Source organism: Phalacrocorax carbo, chromosome 5 (assembly GCF_963921805.1).
Source record: "Phalacrocorax carbo chromosome 5, bPhaCar2.1, whole genome shotgun sequence".
Classification (NCBI taxonomy): domain Eukaryota; kingdom Metazoa; phylum Chordata; class Aves; order Suliformes; family Phalacrocoracidae; genus Phalacrocorax; species Phalacrocorax carbo.
In genome coordinates, this window is record NC_087517.1 from 56,880,080 (window position 1) to 56,900,962 (window position 20,883).

The following is a 20,883-nucleotide window of genomic DNA, read 5'->3' on the forward strand; positions in this document are numbered from 1 at the left end:
CATTTCCCTGAATTTTTCCCTGGTTGTCAAATGATTGCACTGATATTAACTGATTCTAGATATATGTGCCCAGTGATCCTGCTAAATGAGTGAAGCTGATCATGAAGTGGGTTTTCCCCACTCTCGTGGTTCTGGTAGCAGTAACTTAGTTACTGGGAAATCTCAGTGGTGGCAGAGGTGGCACCTATATGTCCTTAGTTTCAAACAAGGAATGTTGCTCTTTATTGTTTAAAAAAATCTGCCTTCATTCTTAGATATTTCTACAAAGCAGTCTATGTGGTAAATAAGGAAATGTCGCAACTCTCTCAACCACGACTGATAAACTGTTGATAGAAATGGAAGCACTACAATGATGCTAGCTGGACTTATTCCTAAACAAAGTGAGCTCTAGGAAAAAAAGCAAAACAAAAAAAGCTTTCGTTCATAACTCTTTCCCCAAACTGTTTGTGTAATTTGTCCTTCAAAATTTATCACTTATAACACTAATGAACCTTGGCAAGTCTTAACTATAGTTGCAGCTGTGTTCTTGAAGCCTGAAGTTTTTATAATCCATTAAAATTTTTATATTTTAACTAAACACATATTTGTCTTTTTCTTTTCTCCCCTCCTATCTCATCCTCCTCCATACTCTCTTCTAATTGCAGACAAAGTAAATGACCTTTTGTTATACCACTGGGTGTGGATCCAGTGCGCTGCTGAAGCATTGCATAGCCTGCCTCAGGGGCACAATATTAGTAGAGGGAAGGCCAAAGAATGCTATTTTTAGTTGAACAGTTCAGCAGATGGAGGCATGAATACTCATATATCTGAAGGTTGAGGGGTTTGAACCATTAATTTTGATAATGTATTTAACCCTGGGAACAATCAGAAACTGTAACTCTAAGGTTACAATGTTTTTGACCTTTAGAGAACAGAGGGCACTTGGTACAGTAAACAATATATTACATTTCTACTTATTCCAATTCTCTCACACATATAAATTTCAGGACATAGTTGACATTTGCTTTCCTCAGCTATTTTAGTGTTGGTCCTTAAAGTAAGTCAAGAAGAATGTGCAGGAAAGAGGCCAATGTAATGCGACAGTCATGTAAATATGGCCTTTAAATAGCTAAGATGTTAAATGTGGCCTTTTATGAAGAAATATTATTCTCAGGAACTAGAATCTTGGTGACTTATTATTTCAATGAAAAAGTTGTTTTGGTGGACTGCTCCTCTTATGGAGTTTCCTCTATATGTTGTAACCTTAAAGCAATTTTTTAGTGGGGCTAATGTGATCTGAAGGTGATAGCTTACGCTGGAAGTGATTTGGTCCCACTCTGGTACCACATCATGCAAAGTGATGTACCTGCCTTACGTCTTATTAAATGATGCATGTTCCTCTTCAACAAATATAGCAGTTAAATATCACGCAGCTTAAGTATTTCTAATTAAAATATCTCCATGTGTCAGCATATTGGTAATGTATTATTTTAATCCATTTATTTTGTTTATGAAACAGTGACATATGTTTAGATTGTGAAATATATGAGCCTTAAAAATCACTTTATTGAAGAAAATTAATTTCTACAATGCTGGCTCAGTAATGTGTTCACTCACCCAGTCAGTCACTGGCAGGGCTGCCAGTCTTAATGTTGGTTAGACACAGTTTAACAGTTTTATCTGACATAACACTCTCGGATGTAGGAAATAATAATTTTTTCAAATTAAAAAACCACGGGGTTTTCCTTTTTTTATTTTTTTAACGCAACGAAGAATGGGGATTGGGTAAATGTGAAAGAGATTTGGTGAGACCAATCAAAATTAAAAACAGCTAGTTACCTTTTCAAAGTTAGACACTGTAATTTGTTTGTCAGCGGGTAGATGTTTGGGTCAGTACTGTGAGTGAGTGACTGTCAGCGGGAATTCCTACAAGACAAGTAATTTCCCTCAACGTATTACTGACAGATTGCTCACTTCTTCGAATCACTAGAGAAAACAAACTTAATATTGTTACAGGCAGAGTTTCTGTCTTCATTAGCCTTATAGAATGATTTTATCTAGCATTCAAAGACTACTGAGCTCTAGGTGGGCATATTTTAACAGAATGTTCCTTATTATGATACAGTGAATAGTGGCCTAAATTAAGGGAATGGTGTGTGCAAATTTCAGTATATGGAGGAAGCAAATTAAATATTTTGGTCCTTTTCCTATGTGGAAATTTAAGTTGTAGCATAGGAAGGAAAGAGGTTGAAAGAAGGTTTTATTAGGGCTCTGAGAGACCAAGCAAGCCCTTTAATGAAAATAAAATTAAAAATATGCCAACCTTGCAATACTTAGGAAATTTAATTAAAATCAATGAAATAGTTATACTTGTGCCTTTCCCTACTTGAATGTTTATGTCTCTGTATGTAATATCTCTGTTATCAAGTTGAATTATATCAGTGGCAATATCAATGAAAATTATGTCATTGAGTCAATATTTTACCATATGACCTCCTTTCTTTGCAGAATTTCTTAATACTCCATCTTCTTCTACTCCTCCTCAACTTCACCCCTGAGTTATCTGGCAAAGTGATTTTTATCAGGAAAAGACAGCTCACTAAAACTGAGACTTTCTGCAGTAAAATATCAGTTCTGATGAAATTTTTGCCAGGAGGATTTTCCCAGCTACCCCAGTAGTGGCATCCCTGGTCAAAATGAGAGGGAGTCTCCTTATTCTCTTCAAGTTAGTAGAAATGGACAGACAAACAAACAAATCTGTTAGCCAGAGTAGTCAGCCTGGTACAGCAGCATTGCAGCTGCAAGACCCTTTTCTCACCCATTTAATGCCCTGCATCTCCAATGACTGCTTTAAACTGCATGTCTTTGTTACTCTCATCCTTGCTTAATGGAACGGTGTCACATAATTTAATAAAAAATTTATAGGAATGTTTAAGAGACTGTTTCTATAGTCTGTAGCAGTTCTAGTACTTGTCTTGCATATGACAAGCCTAAGTCCTGTCCTGGGCTTGTGTTTCTTCCCACTGCAGGAAGGACACTAGTCACAGGACTGTCACCCGGTCTGGCACAGCTCCCTGTTTCTGTTCCCTTCAGATGACCAACCCTTCCTCTGGCTTGGGAAGTGCTTCCATCCTGTGCCTACTCTCTTCTCGCAAGAGGGAAACCTTTGCAATCTGGCAGCTAGGGATCTGGGTACTGGTATGATTCCCATCTTTTGCACCTTTTAGATCTTACCAAGCAGGTCAGCTGCCTTCCAGGCCCATATGCTCTGTTCCGGGGAGAATTTACCATTGAGATCATAACTGAGTTATGCCTGTGCCATTTATCAGGAAATGTGTATGTTTAAAAGGATGTCATCCTTAGCCTGGATTGCAGAGTGCTTCCTGTGTCTCTTCAGTCTGTATTGAGGCAGAAGCTTGAGCCCAGGTGACTGGAGGAGGCTGAGCCCCCAGCGTCAACAAGTCGTTCACGCTGCCTTAACCACTGGCTGCCCCTCACTGAAAGCCCAGGCTCTATTTTAAAGTAATTGTGGTTTGCAAAGCTCCCTCCCTGGGGTATGTATTCACTCAGAAGCCAGTAAGAAGCAAATAAGTTACTGCTGCATTTACTGACAGAGCACCAGAGGCACCAGTACTACAGAGTGCCATCAGGGGATGAGCACATTTTTTAAAGCTCTTTTAAAACTGTGGCATTCCTTTAGGGAATAGGCTGACTGTGAGGCATACTCTGAGCTGGCAGTTGGATTCCTTCAAGCTTTCTATAAATGTATATGGTGTATGCCTTACAGGAATTAGCTGCAAGTGAAAATGTTTCTGGAATTTTACTATACTTCTGATAACCATAGAGCAAGCTGCTTAATTTGGCTATAAATTACAAACATGAAGGCTTTTTTTCCTGTTAAGGTGTTAGCACGTTTGGATGTTGAGGAATTTAGCAGCAATCGGATTAAAGATGAAAATGTCTTTTAAGTCAGGTCTATACACAAAGGAAAATAATACACTTCCATATCATCTTTCCTTCCTGACTAATTGCTACAGAAGAAGAAAACTTATTAACTCACCTTTCATCTGAAGTAAAAGTTCTAAGAATAAGGATGGTTAGATGAGAGCTTCTAGGTGTAGACATGCATGCACGCACACACACACATGCTCAAAGGATGCAGAAGAATTCTCTTAGAGATGCATAGACTGGAAAGATATCATCACCTGACTTATTTTGGAGGATCTTTGATTATAAGGGAGTGTTCCCTCCCACTGGCTTACTTCAGAAAGAAAGGGAAATTCATAGAAGATTAGATAGAACTCATCAAATCAGTGTGCAGATACTGCTATCACTGAGTAGAGTCTTTTTAGATGATGAAGTAAGAATGATATTGTCTCCAACAGCCTGCTTGTCTAAGATGTGTGTGTATTTGGTCTGTGACATTTGAGGAATCCATATGATTGAGAAACTAGAAAAGTGTCCTAACACATAGAAAGTATTGGAATCATCTGCCTTTTCTTAAGATTCAGCATGAAGGCTGCATATGACTATGGGGCACAACAGAAGGCTTGCATATCAGTCCTGAAAAAAAGGAGACTGGGGAGAGGAGCGTCTTACGGAATACAGGAGGAAAAATGCATCATGCTTAAATGCCAGGAAAAAAGGGATTATTCAAGACTTAAAGGAATCATTCACAAAATCTAGTGAAGTCAACACAAGAGAGGACATATTTTGGTGTTATGCATGAATTACAGCAAGTAGCTAAGCATGAAAACAAAGTATTTCAGGTGCAGGAAGAATGAGAGTGTGTTGTCATATCCACTGGCATTTTTGGAATTGAGATGAGAAATAAAAGAGGTAAAGTCCTTTCAGAAAAGTTGTGTCACTTGTCCTACACACTAGGAGGAGAACAAGTCACCAGATTTAACTAGTCTACAGCTTTACTAAATACATCTGTGGACTATCCATAGTAATTCGTCCAGTACAGGCCATCTCTTCTGCTCCAGTCTTCCACACCTAGGAGAGGGCTAAAATGAGGCCTCACAGCCATTTTAATCTGGTCCCACCACTGTTGCTGAAATATGATCACACCCACTGCAGTTCAGAAAGCATGGCAGGCTTACACCAAATTCACATTTACTTGTGTATAATACATCAGCTTACAATGAATTTGTAATAGTAAGTTCCCAGTTACCTGGTTTTGAGGTGCAAATGTGGATTATTTTTATTTTTAGATGTAATTTTTATAAGCCCATTTGAATTTGTTTTGCATAATTTTGTGTGCTCTTCTTTTAAGGAAATGATTTAATTTTCCTTGAAGGGGCATGAAAGTTCTAAATATACAGTAAAAGATCAATGAGAGATATCTGCTAAGCTGCCTGTAAAGCACAATTATATCTAATGCTTTAAAATACCTGTAAACTGGGCTTGTTTTCTGCTTCACAAAGAAAACATTTCACTGTTTTCTGCATTTAAATATACATTTTAAATATGTTGACTTATCAGGTAACGCAGCAGGCTGAACAGGGACAAACCATTTTTAATGGTATGTTAATTGAATGGGATGCTAGAGATGCACCTGAGTGACTTTTTTTCCCAGATGTGCCCCAGCTGACTGATAAAGCTTCTCCTGATCAGTAGAGCCAGTATATATTTATTATATCCCTGTCTTTTGTCCATTTTCACTAGTGAAATAATAGAATGGCTGCAAGCTACCACATGAACTGTCTGTGTCTTTTATAAAAGTAGGAAAACATTATGGCTTCAAACCCCAAACAGCACTTTCAAAAATTCAGCTCTTAAATGTAGAGCTGCCTTGGCATCTTCTCACAAGGTGGGGATTCAGACAGGGGAATTGAGAGAGGTAGTTTAAATGTGACTCCCTCTTTTCCTGACTTGCACCCATTTATTATTGGGATGGTGTCTCATTATTCTGTCATGGGAGTCTGTAGGAATTTAACTGCAGTGCTTTTGCCCCTCAGTATGATTAGCAGTGGTAGGTGAGCATTTGGTTTTCTTGTTCTGTGTCTGTATGGTTCTACGCAGGGAAATACCGCAATCATTATATTTGACAATTTCTCCATCTGGGTGGTCAGATAGTGAATGATCCCACCAACCTATGCTAGATTTTAAGCAATATTTCTAGAGAAGATTTATTGCCATTTATTTTTTCCATGTCTGGATTTCTTTTTCTTTTACTTATGCCTCTTTTTCTGCCTGCTGCCAAGCTGACAAACATACAAGGTCTGCACTAGAAGCAGCACTTGCACAACCATCTTCTGTCCTGAATTTATTTCATCCCCTGTAGGATTAGGAGAATAATTATGCTTTTAGACCCCTTCAACTGAGATAGTCTACATTACTGGCAATCGTACCAGTGGCATGAACATGTGCTTACTAGGAATCTCATTCACTGACTCATTTCACACAGCTCAACAAGCAGGTACTCATAATTGCCTGTAATCCTGCTGACATGAGCCTGAATGAAACTCCTGACTTCTCTCACAAAGCCCATCTATGTGTTAACATTTTTTAAAAAATAAATATATTAAAATCTGAAATGCAAAATTTGATAAGCTTTGATAGCTATCATCTGTTCAGCAAACTTACTGTAATTAATTGCTTTTAAATCATATAATTTTATTTCCCTTATTACAGGCGTTCTCTTTAAGCAGCTCCTTTTTACACTAGCTATAGTCCAGAACACATTTCTACACATAAAGTGTGTGAAACTGTCTGAATTTGTGAATTAACTGCTCTTCATATAGACCTCTCACATTTATTGTTAGAGAAACTTTCTATTAGCAACAAGGAATAAAAACGTGATTTTTGGAAGAACTTCTAAAAGAACATCAGAAAACATTTTAAATTCTTTCTTTGAATAATTTGATTTACAGTGTCACCAGAGAAGGTAATATTATGATAGCATAAAGTGAATGAAAAAACTGTGCTCCCATGCAACCATCTGGTAATATTTTCATATTTTCCTGATAGATCCGGTTATATTTTTATTTTAAATAAGTGCTGCTTATTTGCTTTCCTTGGATACAGGAGAAGGAGTCTAAAATACTAGAGCCTTTGTTTGCAGGTATCTTTGGAGCCATGCTTCCTGGTCCTTGCTTGCTTTCCTGGGTGAACTTGTTACGCTGTTGACTTTAGTGCTATCCACAATTTTGATGAGGTAGAGTTTATGCTATAAAAATGTCAAAAGCCAATTCTAATAGAAGCAAATATAGGAAGGTCACATAAAGATTTATCTTCAACATTTCACATTTTTTTGTCAAATAACATTATCCACTGGAAACTCATAACTACTTTTTCAAACAAATGCTGTTGTCCTTTGCTGTGACTGGCTTTCTACCAAAGGCATTTAGGCTTAAATGAACTTTTATTTATCTGCGTACTTCTGTATCAAATACATAGTAGTTTTAAGCAGAGTGTGTCACAGTTATTGCGTAAAGTAATAAAAATGTTAAAGATTTTTTGCCAATTTCCAAGCTGTGTAGTACAACATATAATCTGGAGAATCAAAAGGTAAGTTGTGTTCTTTCCTGTTCATGGTAAATAACATTATACTTGTTCACAAAATACTTTTTGTGATCAAAAAGTAGCATATCAGTAATCTGAGAGCATTAAATGAAGGAATGCAAATCTTTGTGCTCAAGAGAAAGATTTTATTGACATTTCTGCTATCCTCCTGCAGAGGAAATGGCTATAGACATTGACATTTTTACATATTGTTTTGTTCTGTTTTTTCTTGGTATTTACAATGTTTTATTAGAATAGCGTACTTTCATTAATGCTTGCATTTTATCTTTCATAGGAATACTTTATGATTGTATTCAGATATACCAAGATTACACACTGTAGTAACGCAGTAACTGTGTATCCATTTCATAAGCATCCCAAAGAAAATGGTAACTTGTTCAGGTTCACAGAGGATGTGTTTAAATGGAATAACTTCCTAGGGATACTTCCTAGTTTCTGGGTACAGGTGCTCACCTCATGTGCAGGTGGGACACAGGAGTATTTAGTCCATCCTGCCTTCTGTGCTCCCATTCCCTGGCACACAGAGGTGAGCCATGTCCTCAGCCTGGCCAGAGACAAGACTAAGCCAGGAGGCTGCACTGTGAGCGTGCTCCTGCTCTGCAATTGCAGAGGAAGACTCCTGGTTAAACTACGTCTCATTAGGTCCTCCTCTTCAGGAAAAAATACAGCGAAAAAAAAGATGCACTCTCAGTCTGGGCTTTGATCTTGCTTTCATAAACAACTCAAAGAATTTGCATGGTAGCATGCAACTATTCCATTATTGTTGCTAGCAAAAATACAAGAGAATAGATACAGAAAGTGGAAGAGATGAGAACAGTTAGCGTTCCTTTATTACTTGTCAGAACTTAATCTAGATCAACTGAAATGCTTGCTGGTTTTGTCAAGCCTCAAGATAAAATGTCAATTCCTGTCTTTCAGACAAAAGATGCTATTGTTTTAGAACTCCTGAGTTACTGTCTATAGGAAATTATAAATATGTAATAGATGTCTAGTTTCACTTCATTTTGAACTATTTTGTATAAAGAGCAATTTTTATAGCCACAACAAGCAATTTGTGTTACATACTTCTGCGCTTTTTCTTCTTACACCATAAAGAATTAAACCACGGTAAAATTAGTAAGATGAGAAGCTAAGGTGTTATGGCCTCTCCCTCCCTTAGGAGAAAAAATGATATGCATATATTATGTAGAAAGGGTTGGGGTTTTTTTTACTTATCACATTGTCCTCCCTGCTATTTGTGTAGATTTTTAGTCCAGAGAGCTCCATTTAAGACAGTGATCAAACTCCAGTTTTGGGGCTCCAAGCATTTAACGTTCGTTTCTGTTTCTGCATAGAGGTTTTTTAGTGATATGTACACTGAGCTATGCAACTGCAGTATTTCACTCCCACCCTCATCCAATTCCCTACTTAGTGCAGCAGTCTCAGTGTATTCAGCAGGTTGTATGCCAGCAGATGAAACAGATGTTTAGGCCATACTGGAATGAAGCGGCATGCTGCATCAGGACCTGGATATTCCTCTTGACATCTGGATGCTGCTGGGCTGGGAAGCTTGCCTTAGGCCAGGAGGCTGTAGGAGCCTTGTGGCAGTGAACATAGGGTCCTTGCTGCTCTTTAAGCGATTAGTGCACTGAAGCAGCAATAATGCTGAATTATCGCTTGGTTGCATTCTTCTAAGGAATCTTGGGACAAAGGGATAGTCAAGGAGGAGTATTTACAGTACAGTCATGTTCAGAAAGACAAGACTAATTACTATGTATCAAAAAGCTTTCTTTCAACTAATTTAATAGTCAAATTGTTATGAATACTTTAGGAAACTTTTTACAAAGCAGTAAACAAATAGCTTACAGAAAAACCTCCCTTTCTCATTTAAAATCATTAAGATGAAAAAAGACAATTTCAGCTACTTTCCAATTGCATGGTCTGGTCAAATTGTATGGAACAGACAACAAAATGTGACTGAAGACATGAAATTGAAGGTATACTAATGTTCATGCCTACTAGAGACAAAAATGTGAACTTCTAATAGCTGCAGGGAAGAATATTAGGTATGGAAGCTGTCTGACTTATGCATTGATTCTTTATAGTTTCACTTTATCAAGTTGAAAATTGTGCTGTATGTGCTGCTACAGCATAAATTGTCTGCTGCAGCGCTTTCCTTTATGATGTGTGTTATTTAAACACAATAGACATGGAATATTGCATGGAAATAGGTGTTTAATGTTTCGTGATTACTAGCTGTCAGACAAAATAGCATTTAGCATGGATTCCCCCCCGCAATAAATTTTCATTGTTAAGACCAATGTGTTTAAATGAGGGCCCTCCCAAACAGATTATAGCTTTTTGGAGAGCATGAGGTAAAATTTTGAAGAAGAAGAGTTTGTTGCTTGCATTTAACCTCCAGTATTCTAAAGGGGTTATATTTCATTAACACTGGCGAAAGGCCTGACCTGAAAGGCAACCAAAAGTGATTGAACTGCATTTTCAGATTCAGGCTGTAATCTATTGGGAGAGGAATAATAATAATAAAAAAAAATTAGAAAGCACCATTTACTGAAATTCTTTCTAACTAAGCTGTATTTCAATGGGCCATTTAATGCTCAGATGGACAAAGGTATTACTTCAGTCATTGAATTGTATCAAACCCTTTCTCAGAGGCCCAGTTTAAAAACTCTACAGGAAAAGTGGCTTAGCATCATATTCTCAGCAGACCAACACTCAGTCTGTTTGGAAAGGGGAAAAAAAAAAAGAAAGAGTGAAATGAGGTGAGACACAACCGCCAAGTCAGTGAGGATTTTTGCCTCTTCCTCCAGTCAGTGGATTCATGAGGGAATTGCTCTTCAGAAAGCCAAGAGCTCCACATTCTCTACAGAAGGCTTTAAATTCTGTTGGGGTTTTTTTTGTATTTTTTTTTTAGTAGCTGTTACTCTGTTCCCCCTGGTCACCTTTCAGCCTCCCTTTGTTCTTTTCCGACATGGCAGAAATGTACTTTTCTCTCTGGGGGACTTAGGACCAGTATCTACAATTTACTGGGTTAGATTTTTGACTCGGTCACATTGGAAGAAATAGGAAGTCTCATTTAAATATCACAGACGCTGACACCTGTGAGTTGTTATTTTATTTCAACAGAGCCAATGTTACATACATTCTCTGGTGATATAAGATACCTAATGTACTGTTTGAACTTTAATTGTATACAAATTTTAGGATACATTTTTTAATTCATATTTTTTGCAGAGAGTAAACTTTTCTTTTGCAATTTTTATGCTGTCTCATTAAAAATTACCAGCAGCCTCCCAGGGTGATGAGGTGACATTGTATCTTTGAAACTTGTCAAGGGTCTGTAAAACTAATGAACCAACAGCTTTACTTCCTAAGAGGAAACAAATACAGTATTACAGAGGCAACTGCCAGGTGCCAAATTATATACATTGTCTTAGCTACTTGCAGTGATAGACAATTTATCTGAGCTCTAAGCATTCTTTCTTGGCTTTGCCCACGGCTTTACAGTAAACAGGTTGTGAACAGGCAGTTGCTGAGAGATTGTATTTAATTGTCATAATTCAATGAAGTCAAAGCCATTTGATTTCTAAGAGGCACGATCTCAGGATCAATGCCTAAATGAGAGTTGTCTGCATTTAGGCAGCAAAGCCAAGTGAGCTGCTTTGATGGCCATTTCTACTTCATTATGTCAAAGCAGGATGAGGTCAAAGGAATGAGAAATACAGTTCACAAGCAAAACAGAAATTATTTTAAGAGCACCTTAACGCACATGTGCCTGAAGGCAAGTTAGTTCTTTATTGCACGGGTGCAGATATTTTAGCTCTGTGGCATTTCTCCAAATTTACATGACTATAACTGAGAGAGACTTTGGGACTGGATGTCTATTCTGTCAGGCCATGATGATAAACAGGTGAGGATAGGGAACAGTGAGTGAGTAAGTCTCTAAACGTGGATCTTGCTGCACGTATCTTCTCATTCCACTTACCTTCCCCCCCCGCCCCTGAACATCAGCATGAACCTTGAGGCCAGAATGTATTCTCTGTAAATCCTTTATTTAAAAATAAGCAATGGTTATAACATTTAAAGAAAAATTAGCCAAATGTTAATTTCACCTTCATTTTACATTTCCCATTGCATTAAAAATTTAAGCAGATACTTTATAGCTGGCAATACTTATTCAGGCTCTCCCAATACAAGCACACACTATGATGAATAAAACCAAACAAAATAATAGTGCAGGAATGACAGCATGCAAGAATATGTCATGGACAAAAAGGTCTATCATTTCTTCAGAACACATGCCAATGCAATCATTTAATCCATTCATATTTTGAGCAGGACCTGTTATATGCACTGTGGGACTCTATCAAGAAATGAAAATTTGCTTCTCCAAAAGATGAGGCAAGAAATGAAAAACTATGAAGAATAGATATGGTTTTGCTAATTATTTTCCCCAGCAGAAGTCTGGGTCTTTGTCACTGACTTATTTAACAGATCCTCTATAACATCTGTCCAGCAGACTGTGGACTTTATTAGCAGACAAGAAACCCACCAGATTTAGAGCCTGCTGGGTGCATCTTCATCTTCACAGCTGTGGATTAACTCAGACTTTCCAGAAGAGGACAACCATATGGGATAATTGGTGTCATTGGGTAGCTAAAAAAATATGAAGAAACAAATGTCGTCCAAACACAATTCACTGTTTTTACAGCCACAATTACCAGTCTGTTTAAGAAATAAGAAAGGCAGCATTACACTAAAAAAAGAAAATCTATTCATATCTGTGTGGGAACCTAATCAGGCTCTTGTTTCCAATGACGATGGCTCCACAGTCGCACCAGGTCTGCGACAAGAATGCTCCTTTTGTATGCCGATAATGTGGAAGCGATAAAATTTCCTATAAGAGACATATGTGTTTACATCATGAGATGTGTTATTTGACAAAACGCTTTGTTCTCTGCATATTTTCCACGCAGAGCTTCATGCTGGGTTGTTTTGCTGGAAAGCTTTGATTAGCTAGAATTAGTTGCTGAAGTAAAATAGACACTTTTGTTTTATGAGTCTTCTTGCTGAGCTGTAAATTATAGTAAAACATATAAGGAGTGACAGAAAGAAGTGCTGATTTGAACCTCTGACCCATGATCGGCATAAAAACATAAGATAACTCTTTCAGAGGACTACTGAGAGCCATAAATATTCCATGGTCCACTTAAAGTTAGGCCCTTTTAACAAAATAAATCTGTTATTTTGCATAAAGGGATCTTGACTCTGCAGTACTACAACAATACAAGCTGCAGTATCTAAAATGTGTAGAGATTCTTTTATTTTTGGTATGGGTTGGTCATTATCTGCAGCAGGGCAGTAGAAGCAATGAGAGTGATTTTCTTTTTCTGAATCAGTACAATGAATTTGCAGTCGGTAAAAGGAGTTGGAACCAGCAGACAGTGCTGAAATTGGGTATCTGTTACTTTGCAGCTTGACAGAGAAGGAAAACAGGCATGTGTATCTCCTAAGGAGACAGGAATTGAGTGGAATTTAGAGCCACATAAAAATTTCCCTTGACAATATATAGTAGAGCAACTGGCAGACACCAAAATTACTGGTGTTAATAGTTCAAAAAACCTGACGTGAATGAATATAAATAACTGGTAGAAACATTCTTTTAGCTGAGAAACAATTTTTTTTTTTTTCAGTAGTTGCACACCGGAACATATAGGAAAAACTGATGTCTTCCAACTCCATCTGTGACTATGAAATGTATTACTTGTATTTTCACAAATACAGCTAGTTTGTTTGCACATATAGTACCGTAATAAATCTGAGAGCACATTAGCCAGCAAGTGCATAAATAATCACTGCAACAATCTTTGTTATTATGACATTAGTTATGGTAATTCATTAGCTGCCTATTTGCGTTACACCTTAACGCCTTTTTGCAAAGGTATTTGGTGCATTATTATAAGAAGTAGAGGCTATTCACACTCTGTAACAATGAGCAGACTCTGCAGTAGGGTGATATATGGGTGTTTAAAATCACAATGTTATGTCCACTATGGATAGGCTAGGCATGTACAAACGGGAGGGAAAGGAATGATGTTGTTAAAATGAAACCATGTACATATATTATGACACTTGGATTCTGTAGAGAAAAAGAAGTCTTTGCAGTGTACTGTTACTTATTATTTATCATATTTCTAAATTAAACACTTTTCCCCTAATTGCTACTCCAGCTTCATGTAGCTGTACTTGACTGACACCATTTCAGATATACCCATGTAAAGCCAAATAGTTCTCAGTTATTTAGCATAACCTGTGAGTTAAGTTGATGTTGCACACTTGTTGGTTTTTAAATAGTAAGTTGCTATTATCTGTGTGGTGCCATATGTGAAAATGAGAGGAGGGTCTGGTCCCATAGTACTAGTGGGTCTGTAAAACTCACCTTCTTTTGATTTAACATTTTTTCTTAGAACAAACTGAGAAAATGCTATGGAGACATCCAGATTTCACGAAAACAAATTTATAAAATACACTGTTTTAACAGGTAGCACCTGCATGAATTTATTGTAAAACAGAAAACATATACTCTTGATGTAAAATATTCTATTAATTTGAAGGGATCTTGTTTTCATCGGCAAAAGCTTTGGTTTTTCCAATTTCTAGATTTTTTTAAATTCAAATAAGGGTTGCTTTCATGTGTATGTACATTTCATTTAACAATCTTACATGCACCTATCCTTCTATTTCTCCACCTCCTTCTTTTTCTTTTGTGTGGAGAGACACAGATGCTGAGCTGTGGAAGGTGTTTTTCTGGTGATGGCATCTGGCTTCTTGGCAGACTCCACACGCAGTAGCTGCCTTCAACTTGCCCCTGGGTTTGTCACATATTTAAGCTGCTGATGAGTTACTTAGGCAGTCTTGTGTTTCTGGATGTCATTTTCTGTTAAGCTACCTCTCACTCTAAGGCTCTGCATAAAAATCATCTTAAAACAAAGAGAAAACAATGGTGTGTTTTTTAAAAAGATATATATACATAAGCCAATAACCCCATTTCTTACCTCAACTGCAGTGTTAGTCACTGAACGTATTTAGTGCAAAAGACATGCCAATATAAAAACATGACATTTGTACACAAAAATAGGAAGGAATAAGTAAAGTTAATGTTACTTTTGAAACAGTTTTTGCATTTAGATTAAGACGTGTGTGAAAGTTTTGAGTAGGATATTTATGCTTATGCACTGCTTTTTGAAAAGTTTACCTTGCCTGAACTGCTGAAGGCTATACCAGTGACATTGCGTTCAGGTCAGCACTTAACCTTTATTTCCATAGTTATTATCTGTGACACCCAAAACATGGGTTTGAGCACTAACCCATTCTTCCTCCAAACAGAAGATAAAGTTTTTCAAACAGAGACTCTATTTCCTTTAATCTGTTTGACATCAAGCTTAAGCACCTCTACACCAATAATAAAAAAAAAGCAGTCCCACCATAGGCGAGATTTTTTGTTTTGGGTAGCTTCTTTTCAGAAATGTACACTGGAAATAGTAAAGATGTTGCTGGTTTTGTTGGGCTTGTAAAAGCCCTTTGTGATCTGACTGTTCTAAGTATTTTTACTTCATGTTATGTACTCAGAAGGAAAATTCTGGAATTATAGCTTCGCAACACTATGCACTAAATATACTATGGAAAAAAATAATGGCATTACCTCTTCTAGTGTAGGATTTCAACAGCAAACGCAGTCACTCCTTACAGTTTTTCATCTTTAGAAACCAAATTACTCATTGTCTAAATAGCTGAACTTTCATCTCTATAAATATTTCAGCTTTGCACAATTCATTTAAAATGCTGACAAATAATGATTCTCATTTGATTCTCATTTGATTCTCAGTAGTTTTATTGTTTAGTTTCATTTACTGTAGCAAATGTATTTGTTGAAGAAGTAACATAGGACTTGCATCTTCAGTAATGGAAGACTTCAGAATTAATCAGGGTTCATAAAATTTAGCATTTGTTTCTGAGAAAAAAAAAAATAGCACCTTTGGAGAAATAACGTACAAATACAGAAAAAGGAGAATGTCTTTTTATTTTGGTCATAAATCTTCCAGTAAAACAAAATAAAAGGGTGATTCTTGAACAGTTCACTTCTTTCTCCTTGAATCAAGCCACCTTCTAGTGAATTTCTTTGTGGGGCATCTTCCAAGTACATCCATTGCAATTCATCATGCTAGGCCAGCCCTTATCATCTGCACTTATCTGCCACTTTGACTACTGAAACTACTCTCTTTCTTATCTCCATATTTCACATATGGCTTTGCTATAGTTTCTTCTGAATTCTGCTGCAAATAATAGCACCTGAATGATACCTCCACTGCTGTGACCAAATTCTCCCTCGCTGATGCCATCAGCTGAAATGCTCATTTGCTGTGTGCGGTGTCATTTGGCAGGAACGACACAGGGCTATGTGCAAGCAAGAAGTCATATAGGAAAGGGACCTGAGCTAATGAAAGAGCTTTGATTATTGAAAGCCCATTGAAAAAACTAGTTGAAAAACTATTGAAAAAATGCTGAAACCTGTGAGAAGGATGTGTAAGCCTAAGGCCTTTGTCTTCTGGCAAGACATGAATGAACACTGGCAGTGAAGGCAATTATCCTGCATCGTGAAACTTTGATGACGTTAAGAAAGGTTTTAGTATTTGGATCAGTCAAGATGCTCTATTATTACTTCATAGATTTTGAACAATTTTAGATCATGGGTGATACTTTTTATAAAAAGTGTGAAATGGAAGTAATTCATCAAATGCCATAGGCAATTTCTGAAGCAGAAAATACCACCACCACCACCACCACCACTGGATTATTATTTTTGTTAGTTATTCAGTTCTTCTTGGATGGTAGCTCTAAGGTATAGCAAAGACTTAGTATGAATTCTGCTGTTTCCACATAAAAAAATCCTTATGTTCTTGTGCTGTGCTGTACCATGCTGAGCACAGCACTTTCCCACTCGTCTCTAATTTTTCCTTAGGTAGATGAACATCATTCAGACCCATAGTGACCTCCATCTTCTATAAATTCCCTTCAGATTTTTAGTCGATTACAACTGGAATAGAGTTTCAGTAACAAGTGCTTACGTTCATAAGCCTGTAAGTTTATAGGTGCCTAAATGTGAGACTTCACTTGCCATTGCCTTAAGTGTGAGACTTGTGGCATTTCAAAATCCCGCTCCTCAGTGTCAGTTCACGATGTTAGAAGAAGCCTGGTTCTGAGAACTGTAAAACTACATCCTTGCTCATGTACCTTAAGTGAGCTGTTTTTCAAAACTGTTAACTATGCAGGAGCACTCAGTAACTCAAAATCAGCACTACTTATATTTAGATGCTGGGAACTGGATTGTAAGAATCTTAGTGACTTTTTAAAGAATAAAACCCAGGCTATATATTTTTAGGCTCTTAAAACAATCGTGAATACTTGATGGTTTTTGAATATCTAATTTGTAATCAAGATCCTTCTGAGTCAGTTGTTGGCATAAGGGTTATGAAATGCTCTCCTTTTTATGTGCTAGACATACATTGAAAAGAAGATATGTTTCAGTGTTTGAGGTAGGTTAATTTTTTAGTTGCTGCTCAATAGTTGGTAGGTTAGAATTTAAACTGAAAAAACTCCATTGAAACTTTCGGTTTTGAACATTACAAGCTATCAAACAACATTCACTCAATGTTTGGATTTTTCCCCCCCTCCTTAACCTTGCAAGTAAAAGCTTCACAACCTGACCATCTCAATGTGAGGTCCTAAATTGCCATTTCAAGCCAGAACGCTGGTATTTGCAAAAATATCCATTTTATCCCTGCAACAGTGGTGTGCACATATTTTACCAGACCGGCTAGCTCCCCATACAAACTGGTATTTAAAAGAGGTTATATAGCCTCCCACACCACATGGCAGTGTTGCTAGCACTAGTGCAAATTCTTGCAAGATTTGCACTCGTTTGTGGAACAGCTTTGTTTCCAAGTCTAAGCAAAGCAGAAGGCTAATTACTGTTACTTATTTTTATGTTTGCTTTTATGGTGTAAAACAGATTTATAGAAATGCCAGACTAAAGCCAGTACTATGCCCTTGGAGTAACCCAGTGATTAATTATACACACACATATAGAAACATCAAAATTTCTTTTATTTCTGTCTCCCTTTAGAAAATTTTTTTCCTCATGTTACTTGCAGCCAGTACAGTCCTCGGTACCCTCGGAAGGGAGTGTTGTATAACTCTAATTTTATTCTGCTTTTAATGTTTGCATTCCCAAAATCAGAGAGTGTCCTATATAGTCACTGTAACAGCCCACTTGTTGCTATGTCTGTGACCCTTAAAGTGCTGTGGATGTCTCCATGTCTTCATTGCTAGCCCTGCTGGGACTCAGGTACAGGTCACTGACGAGCCTTCCTCCAACTAGTGTCAAGCGTCTCTCTCTTCACGCTGACCTTGAGACAGGAGGCCAAGATACAGCTACACCCTGGGCTGCAGCTTTTAGAGATGATAAACACACCTTTGCTTTCTTATCATGGCTAACGAGGCTACAAACTCCATTTGCCGTGCGTGCCTGGCGTCGGTGCCGTGGTGCTGGCAGCGGCGGGGCTGCGGGGCGCCCGCTGTGAGGAGAGGCGGCCGGCAGCTGCCCCGTGCTGGGCGCAGCCAGTCCCAGCCGGTTCCTCCAGGCCCCAGCACAGGGCACGGCCCAGGCTGTCAGTGCCGCTGGCGGCGCCGCGGGACAGCGCCCCCCACGAAGGGCACAAGGCGAGCGAGGGGCGGTGTGAGGGGCAGGAGGTGGAGGAGTCTGCAATGAAGGAGTGAAGCTGAGCCTGGGAAAATGGTGGGAATGGGTGATGTTAGTTTTTGGCTGTTTCTTGCCATCCAACTCTTCTGTAACTGGTAATAAATTAAATTAATTTTCCCCAAGCCAAATCTGTTTTGCCCGTGATGCTAACTGGTAAGTGATCTCCCTGTCTTTATCTCGACCCATGAGCTTTTCCGTCTTATTTTCTCCCCTGTCCTGTTGAGGAATGGGAGGCCGGGCGTGGCTGGCTGGGCAGCTGGCAGCCTGGGCTGACCCACCACGCCATCCTTCTTGCCATCACTCACTGTTGACTTTTATCCTCTAAGGGAGACTAAATTTTGTAGAAAGAATAATTCATACTGCCCATTTTTGCCTGATGGCCTACCTGAGAAGAGAGAAGGAAATTCTTTTGAACTTTAGTTGATAAATCTGGATTTGTTTTTGCACAGAATTCCTTTCCAGCTCTGAAAATGCAATACACACTACATTAAGTAGTAAAGTTTTAGTCTACTCTTAGTAACATGTAAGTCATCTCCCCGAGACAGTTGAAGTAGTTGTTAGTTTCCTAATTAAAAATAAATAAATAAATAAAAGAAGAATTTTAACAGACAAAGTACAGAACACTGAGAAAGCTATTGTAATCTTTGGATTTGTCTTTCAATTGTATTCAAGTTTACTGTATAGTCTCTGTCATAGTACAGTGCCTGATTATTTCTGAGCTGAGAATGTGCAACCTTTCAGAAGTTTGTGAAATGTGCTTCTTACTCTCACATAAGCAGAACATCCTATTAAGCACACATAGATTGATCTGAAGAATATGCTAAAAGGGATAAGATCCCAGTAGGGCGGGGGGTAACCCACTTACTATTATATACAACGCTTCATTTTCATTCTCCAGGACATCACCAAAGGCTGGGAATTTTTTCTATTGTCAATTTTTCTAGTTTTCTAGTGCATTAAAAAATAATACCTTAGCCAAAATATTTAAACACCATTGATTTCAAAATATTAATATCTAATCCCTTTGTAGCCTCTGTGTGGTATTGAAAAAGGGCGGCAGGAAATAAAAAAGAGTTTTCATTTGTCACCCAGAGTTCTGACTCTGCCCCTCCTTCACACCTTTGTCTAGCCACTGAGTCAATGAACTTACAGTATTGTGTAACTTTCATTTCTGTGGAGGCTTGTTATATTAGAAAAATTGTTCCAAAGAAAGCAACAATTATGACATAAGCACATCTGGCTCTTGCAAATTATTCTTTATTAAGCTTTCATTTAATTACATGTGCTGAAAGGTCTGCTTTTGATTACTGTAATTTTTTTTATTTGTCCATCTGAATGATAGTAATGTTGGAAATTACATACAAACCACCTGGCTTTTTTCTCACTAATAAGGCAAAGTTTATATAGATTTATGTGTAGAAGATGGATTAGGATCTTCCCTGTTTATGGTAGAAGAATTATTGCTGATGCTAATTGAAGGTGAGGGTTTAAATTTGGTCACTGGAAGGAAATTAAACCTTTTTTTTTCCAGTAAACACTTTATATTGGTAGGAATAGTTTATTTTAATGCACAAGTCTTTTATTATGTTTCAGTTAAACTTTTTGAAAAGTTCCAAAAGGGTGTTTTTGTATTTTCATCACTATATAGAGGAATTTTTAAGGCCTACATTCCTTATTAGCATTTATAGAGGTTATAACAATCACTGTACACTGAGATGGAGACATACCCTCTTGCCTGTTTTAACTTTCATTGCTACCTAGAGAAGATGCAGCATCACCTTTTAGTAGCAAACAATTCCTATGTCAGCTCCTAGTAGAGGTTCTGGAGTTGGTGGGTAATTTCTGGGTAAGAACAGAAGGACCTGAAGCATTGTTGTTTCTGACAGGGGTTTATAACTCCTTTTCACAACCAGCCTTACGGTTTTGCCACTTTTATTTTTAATATTCAGGCACAGTATAACCTTTTCCTTTTTAACATGACCATCATTAGCAAGAGGTGGGGGTGGGGTGAGAGGAAATTAGGTAGAAGTCAAATTAAGAAAAAAGATATTTGTGTGTGGGAGTTTTCCAGTCTTTTTTTTTTCCCCTTTGAAAATAACAAGAAGGGAAAAGCCACAATCAACAAAATGCTGAAAAAGATCTGTAGTTCCTTTAAGAGAAGAAACAGCAGAGCAGCAAAAATTATGTACATTTACAGCTTCTTTTTTTAGGAATTTTGCAGGAATATATCATATATCTTCTTGTCTTCCAGCAACTGTATGCAGCTCAGCTGGCAAGCATGCAAGTTTCTCCTGGAGCCAAAATGCCATCTACTCCACAGCCACCAAATACGACAGGGGCACTCTCACCCACTGGGATGAAAAATGAGAAGAGAGGGACCAGCCCGGTAACCCAAGTTAAGGTATTTTTCAATAAAGAAAAAAGTCCGTTTCTGCAAAGGGCAGTGAAATTAAATGGTCTGTTTAGTTGTTTTACAGTTGGAAGTTGAACCGCATGAAAGTTCTTTGATATTCAAATAAAATGTTCTGTTTTAGTGCTGTATTATCAGTATAGAG

The 20,883-nt window shown here is 37.7% G+C and overlaps 1 protein-coding gene across 9 annotated transcripts in view; it reads left to right on the forward strand.

Moving 5' to 3' along the window:
- SOX6 (SRY-box transcription factor 6) overlaps positions 1 to 20,883 on the forward strand; it is a 383,001-nt gene that overhangs the window by 293,147 nt on the left and 68,971 nt on the right. For all 9 annotated transcript variants that reach the window (XM_064452625.1, XM_064452623.1, XM_064452624.1 and 6 more), the window contains one exon: positions 20,580 to 20,729. In XM_064452625.1, coding sequence (XP_064308695.1) covers positions 20,580 to 20,729 — 150 coding nt within the window. The remainder of the gene's footprint in view (positions 1 to 20,579; positions 20,730 to 20,883) is intronic.